This window comes from Trematomus bernacchii, unplaced genomic scaffold, assembly GCF_902827165.1.
Source record: "Trematomus bernacchii unplaced genomic scaffold, fTreBer1.1, whole genome shotgun sequence".
NCBI lineage: Eukaryota > Metazoa > Chordata > Actinopteri > Perciformes > Nototheniidae > Trematomus > Trematomus bernacchii.
The window spans coordinates 14,391,297-14,400,417 of NW_022988050.1; the positions used below are offsets into that span (position 1 = coordinate 14,391,297).

Here is a 9,121-nt window from a genome sequence, read left to right on the forward strand (position 1 = left end):
TGGTTTTTAAAAGTTGTTCTTTATACAAACCCAAGAAACAATGACATGTTCTGCACATTGATCCGTAACCGTCCATAAAGCGTGACACCAGCAACACTGAAGTTTAAATGCAGCAGTGTCTTATAAAGTGAATGCATTCGTTGCATAGAAGTTAAAGAGCCCCCCTCTTGTCCAGAAATTGATCTTCACCCAGCCAACTTCATCACATGAGCCTCCCCCACCAGGCACATTTTGTTTAACAACATGTCTCTGAAGCTGTCCACCAGCTGGCGGTCATTTCTCAAGGCGTCATCTGATTGGCCTCCTCTGGCGTGACATCACGGGAGATGATTTCGGAGAAGAGAGCTGGCAGCCAGTACTGAGCTTCTCCAGAGGCCTGAGAGTCCAACCAGGCTAAGCCTTCCTTCAGCAGGTGATCCTGGAAATATAAAGAGTGGAGGTCAATAGTGTTCCAGTGAAAAACACAAGATGCACACTTTAGTTTTACAATGTTTTCACGAGTTTTAAATAAAAGATCATAGTCTTTATTTAAAGATATAACAGCACATTATATAGAGGGCTTTAACTGTGACCAGCCTTAGGCACACCTGTTAATCATGCTGTGTAATGTAGCATCTAACTGTGCCACACCTGGCAAAGAAGAAGCACTAACACACAGATACAAACATCTTTTTAACTAAGAGTCAAATCTACTGCATGCAAGAGAAAGGGCATTTTCTGAATAACTTTTTTCAACACAGGAGTGAGAGTCTTATTGTCATACAGCTCCCTGAAATACATTGATGTGCACTCACCAGAACGTGACAAGCCCGTTCCTTCTCCCATTTTAGACTTTCCTTGATTTCACTCACTGTGACGTAGCCCTTTTTCTACAAATGAAAAAAGATAAGAAAAGATTCATCACAAAAAGTCTCTAACGTTGTTGGCTACATAGTGGTTTGTTTATCTACATGCTTTATTCAAACAAGGCAGCACCATTCCTGGTAGAGCTGAGAAGCCCATGTTGTATTTGGCACCTGATGCATGAGAAGGAGGGGAAAGCCCAGACAATTATGCTATGTTTTTATTACCTCGCCATTGTATTTCCACCATAAGTCCTCTAATACAAATATTAGGAACATACTAATTTACGTTACTGTCCCCTCATCTAGATGTTTTATTTCCTTCCTTCTTTAACATTGAAAGAAAGCCTTAGAAAAAAGTGATAAATATTTAATAACAAGCTTAAGGATCTGTCAAGCTATAATGTAGAATTTAAATAAATCTTGTGGTAGAAAGATCCAAACTGAATATCGATTAGTATGTTTTCAGTGGACTAGAAAAAAGTTTTTTCCCCCCCCATTTACTTTTTCATTGCATATAAACAAGAATGTTCAGTTCCGATTGCAAACTTACTAAAAACATTTACTTTTTTAAAACTCAATATAAATGTTAAAATAAATATGTTGGATGTAAAACTTTCTTGCACTTTATTAATGAATTCAATCAAACTTAGAGCTATTAAGACCCTTAACGGTGGGGTAGGTAATTTTGGAGAAACCAGCTCGAGTGCGCTAGAATTTGAAAATACACAGCCGGAAAAAATCTGCCACTTCCTTACAGAGCCCCTCCTCCAACACACACGAACGTGCACATGACCAATGAGGGCACGAGATAAGTTTGTGCACAGATGGAAGGCTGACAGGCAGGTAGGCCATCCAGTTACTTTAGCCGGGCCGGCTAAAATGATTGGTCGTGCTTTTTACAGTACTACGGCTTCCACAGATGACATTTTTTTATGGATTTTTTGTCAAAGCACTTAAGATATTCATTGCTATCTGGATGTTAAGAGCATTCCATGGAATATAACAAAAAGTGTATCTCGAGCCGGTTTCTCAAACTTACCTACCCCACCTTTAAGTCACAATTCACAAAATCTGGATCTCCATACAGGTGGAGAACAGTGGTGGATTGGCAAATAGTGACATCAAGTGGTAGACTTTAAAACTTGTTTAGCAGTTCCTTTCTTTTGACCCTCTTATTCCCCACAACATGGCGAGGAAAACACAGTTTTATAAACTGATCTGACGTGAGAAAACTCTCATATCTTTATGATCTGTGAGTATAAGAGAGGATGCTTAAATTACAAAGATTTGACAGTGCTCTTGGAAGGCAGAACAAGATGCGCATTTCATATTTCTCTGTTTATTTCTCCCAGTGTTGCTGCAGTCTTAATGTTATTGACAAAGCATTCAATTTGAACTTGTTGGATTTTGGACTTTTACCAAAAATGTGACTTTTTTACTGAAGTGATAAAGTAACAGTTAAAGCAAAGGCTATTTCAATTTGTTGTAGAAAGGAAGTTATATCAACTGTTATTTTTAACCCAGGATCTTTGCCTTACCTCGGCCAGCTGCAGGACGACAGTGTGGTCCATGTTGAGCTCTGCTGGGACCGACTGGACCAAATAAGATCCTCCAACAGGAATCATCCCGAAGCCGTTCCCCATCACCTTCAGTTTCTTTATGGCCCTCATCAAGTCATCTCTGAGTGGCAAATGTTTAATTGTATTAATCATACAATTTAGGACGGGCATAAGATGTCTTGAGTTTCCCTAACTAAATATTTAACGAGTGACACTTACTGGCTCACATCCTGGGCGTATTTACCTCTTCCTTTCAGTACTCTCTGATGGAGTTCATCCAAAGTAATAAGCCCTAAAAGGAAATGGAAATGTCAACAAAATCAATGTTTCTGGACCGCCTTATATAAATCGTTTTTATTAACTTTTTTTTTGTATTTGCTTATTTTTGATACTGCTCCAATCTCAAAATACAATCCTGTTTTTTGCATATCACCCGTGTAAAGCTGTAAATAAACAAATATCATTTTACAATTATTTTATATAAAATCAGAATCAGAAACGGGTTTATTGCCAGGTAGGTTCACACATATGAGGAATTTGACTTGATGTCGTGGTGCATACATAAAATATAAAACAAAGAATCTCCATATAAAACACTGTACACTGTAATAAAATATAGTTAAATAGCTATAAAATAAAGCAGTAATTTACAGCTAAATGGAATGCAATGAGTTATAGAATATAAAATATGAAATAAGAATATGTGCAGTAAGCAGTATTTGAACATTGTGTGCATTAATGTAATGCATATAGAGGGGATTCAATGGCTTAATACTTTTCTTTTTTAAATTAACATATAAAAGCCAGAGAGATAATAAATCACATTATCTCTACTATACTGGATTCGCTGTATATAATATATGTGTTGACATTTAGACACTGTTTTTTTTGAAGAAATGTGTGTCTCCTCTTTGTTACCAGTCAAACAAAAATGATTACTACTTAGTTCCAAATTACAAACCTCCATTTCTGTGTTTCAGGGCCAGGCACACTTCAACAATCTGTACACCGAGCTCATAATAGAAGTCACCTACGCCGAGCATCTCAGACCAAAAACCTTTGCCAGCTGTCAGAAAAATAGGGAAAAGATGTACAAATGTATAACATAGGATTAAAATACATTTAACCAGGCTCTTGTATTTTCAAAGAATAAATGACACATTTTTCTCACAGGCAAGTGGGTCGACTCCAATGGTGGCACACATCTCCTGAAACTGAACCCTGAACTGTGGGTTCTTTCGGATTTCTTGTTTGTGCTTGCTGGCAAACTCCTCCAGGTTGGACTTAAAGGTCTCCAGCTGCTTTGACATCTAGAAGACAAAAACAGGTGAGTAAATGCAGAACAAGGAAATACAAATAAACAAAACTGCATTCAAAATTAATAAATGGCAGGTTTAGATTGTAACTGGAAGCATGTGATTTCATAAAACGTTTGATTGATCGTTTAAGGAAGCACACAATGTTATTTTTAATTTAGGAATATTCTCAACATACAGGCAAGTATGTTTTGTTTTTCTAAAGCAACTTAAACATCTAGTTTTATGTGTTAAGGGCCAGCAGCTAGTAACCAATAATGGTTATTTTTCAGATGTACAAAATAAGGATATAGAACAATTATCCAGTGGTGGAAGAAGTACTCAATAGCTCACTTTAAAAATGTTATCTGTTTCAACTAAATGACCTTACTTGTGTAACGTTTTAAAGTATCTGCATCAACATGTGCAATTCAAAGTACACATTATGAAGAATGGTTCATTACAGAATAGCATATACACTATAAGTCGATTATTACAACTGATGCTTTATTGTGTCCATAACTTTCACATTACAGTTGGTGATGGTGGAGCTCATTTCAACTACTTCATACACTCCTAGGTAGCTTAAATGTAGACTGATACTGCATACTTCGTTATATTTGCATTGATAGTATGAAACTGCATTGTAACTAGTTAGCAATATCAAATGAATGTAGTGGAGTAGGAGTTTAAAGTAGCATAAAAGGAATACACTCAAGTAAGGAAGTGCAGCTTTTACAATCACTCAAAATTACATTCTGTTGACACAACTCACCTGGACAATTTGGTCCTCAGCCAGAACATTTCCTCTTTCTTTATATTTGGCCTGAATAGAAACATGCATTACAGGTGAGTTATTTAAATGCTTGTCTTAGTAAATCAAGTTAATGGGAATAGACAAAATGGTTAATAACTGTAACTGTACCTCTGCGAGCTTCTTTTTGGCGATGGCTCCCGCACCAACTCCTCTTCGGTGCATTCTGCTGATGTGTGGTCCAAACTTTAAATAAAGTATCTGAACTAGTGAGTGTTATCGCAGAATAATGTGCAGTACGATAATTTACAGGTTATAGTTAGCTTAGTCGAGAACTGAAGCTAACGTTAGCAGCGAGAATGTTTTGTTTTGGCACTGCAGATCGCAATTTCCCCTAAATACGCACTTCTTTGCCCACATTGGCTTTTAAAATCAGCAGTCTGCTTTCAAACTAAACTCAAAGTGATGTAAAAGTACAATTTCCGTGAAACGAAGATTGATATGTGTGATTTATCAAGCTACTTTAGCAAAAACTGTTTCCATTTGGAAGACCAGGAAGTAAAGCACTTCCTCGTCGGTAAATTCTGTTTATGTCATATCGCCCCCTGGTGTCCCGGAGAATACGGCAGGCCAGTACGGGAACTACACTGATAACAACCATAGACCGTATATAATAACAACAGAATATATGGGCTCAGAACAGTCTCATAATACACACATGCACACAGAAGGATTCACACTTGTATTTCATGATCCGCAAAAGGATTCACACTTGTATTTCCGGATCCACACTTGTGTTTTTCAATGCACACACAAATGTGTTCCGTTTCATATACATGTAAATAAAATCCAAATACAGAAAAAAGTTTTACATATGTATTTTTGATCCTCACATATTTGTTTTCCGTTTAAATCCCCTGCACCTACAAACACAAACCGCTTTCTGTGCATGGATCGCTGTGCATTTGTGTGTGGGTTTTTTGAGACTCCCCTGACGGTGACCCGATTCGTACTTGTCATTTTTTCTATCTATAGCCAATCAGATGTCTCCTCAATTCTAAGCCAATCACATGAGCGCGTCCCCACGAGGGTAGATTTCTTGCGTTCATGACACTTCATATACGCATTTTGCGCTGTCCGGAGCAGGGTGGACAGAATTTATTTTACCGGACAAATTTGAAACTTACCGGTCATGTTTCAATAATAATAAGAAGAAGAAGAAGAAGAATTGTGTAGCAGAGTTTCCGTTAGCAGGTAATTACCGGACTATGACCGGATATGGCTAATAACACGGGAGTAACGGATCCCCTCTTTTCCTCTCTCCCTCCCTCTCTCCTGACAGCCCGTCAGTTTCTCATGCAGCTCGCTAAAACTTCACTCGCGTTTATGTCCATATCGATCAGATCCAGCTCTCCTGTTCGGCCTTTATAGAGAGCACCGATCAAACTATTAAGAGTGAATATCGGCCGATAATGACCGGCGGGGCTCCCCCCGTTGACAGTTCACTGTCTAGCACTGGCTTCGTAGTGCACTGATCGATTAGGCTACCTGTAGCTGCTCCCTCCACACTCACAACAACTTCATACAGACATAAATAAAGCAGCTGTATTCGCCATACAGGAAACACACATTTAAAACGGTTTTGCCTGCCATTTTTGTGTACACAAGCAAGCATTCATTAATGGTTCGGAAAGTGGCACTGTACCTTAATAATTTAAAGGCTTGTATTTGCGTGCATTTCATGTTCGGAAAGATGTATTGAGAGTGGAGGTGTCCTGAGATTAGCGCCTGCAGGCAGGCTCCATGGACCTGTCAGCTCCGGACAGCGCAAAATGCGTACATGAAGCGCTACGTCATGAACGCAAGAAATCTACCCTCGTGGGGGCGCGCTCATGTGATTGGCTTAGAATTGAGGAGACATCTGATTGGCTATAGATAGAAAAAATTACAAGTACGAATCGGGTGACCGTCAGGGGAGTCTCAAAAAACCCACACACGAATGCACAGCGATCCATGCACAGAAAGCGGTTTTAAACGGAAAACAAATATGTGTGGATCAAAAATACATACGTAAAACTTTTTTCTGTATTTGGATTTTATTTACATGTATATGAAACGGAACAACAAGTGTGAATCCTTCTGTGTGCATGTGTGTATTATGAGACTGTTCTGAGCCCATACAGAATACATCACTTCATAAAGGTTAAAGGGCCCATGTCATGCTTTTCCGGTTATTACCCGTCCCCTTGTGTGTTGTGAAGGTTTTTATGCATGTAAACGGTCTGCAGAGTCAAAAACCCTCAAAGTACACCCTGTAGCGAGTAAAACTCTAACACAGTCTATGCTGCCCCAAAACGCCTCGTTGGAGATTTCTCATTTTCCATTGTTTACTTCCTGGGTACTGTGACGTGTGAATGCCAGCATTTCACGAAACAAAGCTTCACAAACCTTTCAGCGATTCATGCCGGATATGTACAGCGTAGGGCACTGAAGAACGATGCTGTTCCTACTTTGTTTGGACCAGCGGGAGATTCGGGTACACAACCTGTAAGTATTCATTGATGTTTGTGTATTTATGATGTTTAAAACAAACAAGGTATCTACCACGACTGTTTAAATGGGTAAACGTTTTTCGGGCTGCTAAGTTGGGATCGCGGAGAAATGCTCTCCGCAGACCCATTCTCACAGCGTTATAAACCTTTTTCTTACTCAATATCAAGCCACACTTATTGTTTTTACTTCGGCTCTGAGTGTTTGTGTGTGCTCAGGATGAGTTTCGCTTGTTCTCGCTGTATCGCCGACCCGGAAGCCTGTCCGCTCTTCGCAGCAGATCGCAGCAACGAGCCTCGCAACTTCCCGACCAATCAGAGCACACTGGGCTCACAGGGGGGCAGGAGCTCCAACAAGCCGTGTAGGACAGAGAGTGAATACCGGTGAATACACATACTATACAGCAGGGCTTCTCAAACTCCGGACCCAGGTCCGGATCCGGACCGAACTGCAAATCAATCCGGACCGAACCCTGTGTCCCATTATAAAAAATAAAAAAAAATTATTTAAAAAAAATCTGATTCTGATAAATTAATGTACATCATCATGTACGCGCGTCTTGTGTCTGACGCGTTGTGAGAATGAACGTGCATATATATTTACTTGTGTGTGCGAGCGTGACACGCATAGCAGACCGCAAGTTAACCGCAAGTTTACCTTGACATACTGTATGTATGTATTGAATGTGTGTGTGTATACAGGGGCGCCGTTTACCGACAGGCAAGGCAGGCAAGGCAGGCAAGTGCTTGGACCAGAAGGGGGCCCCCAAAGAAGGTAGATTAAGAAGGTCCACAGCAACGACAACACGTTCACACCAAGTACTTTTCCCACAATAGTTCATGAGAACTTTAGTTCATGAGAGCTCTTTTAGTTCTGATGAACTAAAGCAGATCGCGTTCACACCAAAATGAGTTCCAGGGGGTGGATTAGGCAAATGAATCGCTGACGTCACTTCTTCTTCTTCTTCTTCTGCTTTGGGTTTACTGGCAGGCCGCAAACAACTACAGTAGGTGGCGGTATGCACCTTACATTTTTGCAATCCGCCAAAAAACCGAGAGAAAAAGAAGAAGAAAAACCTCCCGCGCCCACTTTCTGTAAATGAGGCGTCTGTTTACCTTCCGACCTCAGACATGCAAACACAAATACAGATCGTCGACCAGTCAAATGCAATAGCAATGCTGATACGGAAGCGAAGGCGGTTAAGAAGGATTGACAAAAGGATTGGATGACGACATGCACGCGCTACGCTACGTGTGAAATGAATAAACTGTGCCAGGTGTGTCGTATGCACACTAAATAGGCTCAGCAGCTAACACACCTTTATTATATATCCTTCTGAGAGCAACTGCATCCGTCTGCCATGAACCCTACAGAAACCTACGTGTTAGTTTTGGCCCATAGTGGCCTCCATTTGTGTCGTGTAAAATGGGGGAAATCAAAAGTTAGCAAATCCCCATGTCATGTTCATAAAACATTTAGTTTTAGGTCAAATAATTATTACACTGCTCTGAAACTCACTACACTAACTCCTAAGATGTTCCCTTACTATAATTAATTAAAAATATTGAACTCACAACACTGGTAATAACAAACTTAACCATTTCTCTTTCTATAAATAAATAGTGCTTGTGTTGGACGCCATTTTGAAATACAATGAAATTACCTTTTTGAAAGCTACAATAAATAAAGCTTCGCCAGTTTATAACCGATTAAACATGATGGTATCAGAATAATCACTTACATCTGATGTATAGGATGCTACACAGGTCACTGTAAAGATAAAGTGTCAGAGGAGAAATAAGCAAGCTTAGTTACATGAAATGTAATGAAAAATGTAAGATACAGGCTCTGTTTAATCGCCATGTAGGTTCTCTTTTATTGCACACTCAAGACAATATCAATAACAGCATCACGCTGTCCCAGGTGTGTCGTATGCATGTAAATAAAAGTTAACATTTTCAATATCAAATAAAGTGTCAGTAGTATCAAAACATATATATATATAATAACAATAGGTATGGCTCAGCACACACCTTAGTGCAAAGTGACGTGTCAGTATTAATAACAGTGGCATATATATATATAATCACAATAATACAAAATTAACTGTCCCAGGTG

General features: G+C 39.4%; 1 protein-coding gene across 1 annotated transcript; it reads right to left on the bottom strand.

The window, feature by feature from the left end:
* snf8 (SNF8 subunit of ESCRT-II) lies at positions 1-5,023 on the bottom strand. The gene is made up of 8 exons (XM_034119126.1): positions 4,625-5,023; positions 4,475-4,525; positions 3,576-3,714; positions 3,366-3,470; positions 2,624-2,696; positions 2,384-2,525; positions 795-869; positions 1-418 (listed from the first exon to the last, which is right to left on the bottom strand). Exons 1-8 carry the CDS (start codon positions 4,676-4,678, stop codon positions 281-283), a joined length of 777 nt encoding a protein of 258 aa, XP_033975017.1. The 5' UTR covers positions 4,679-5,023; the 3' UTR covers positions 1-280.
* Between the last annotated feature and the right edge of the window lie 4,098 nt (positions 5,024-9,121).

What these genes read in the sequence shown, in the direction of transcription:
- snf8 (XM_034119126.1), bottom strand. Translation starts at nt 4,678, where the DNA reads ATGCACCGAAGAGGAGTTGGTGCGGGAGCCATCGCCAAAAAGAAGCTC. An exon ending in TGGAGTCGACCCACTTGCCT is followed by an intron (nt 3,471 to 3,575) that starts GTGAGAAAAATG and finishes TTTTTCTGACAG; the next exon opens with CTGGCAAAGGTTTTTGGTCT. An exon ending in TCGTCCTGCAGCTGGCCGAG is followed by an intron (nt 870 to 2,383) that starts GTAAGGCAAAGA and finishes TTTCATTTGTAG; the next exon opens with AAAAAGGGCTACGTCACAGT.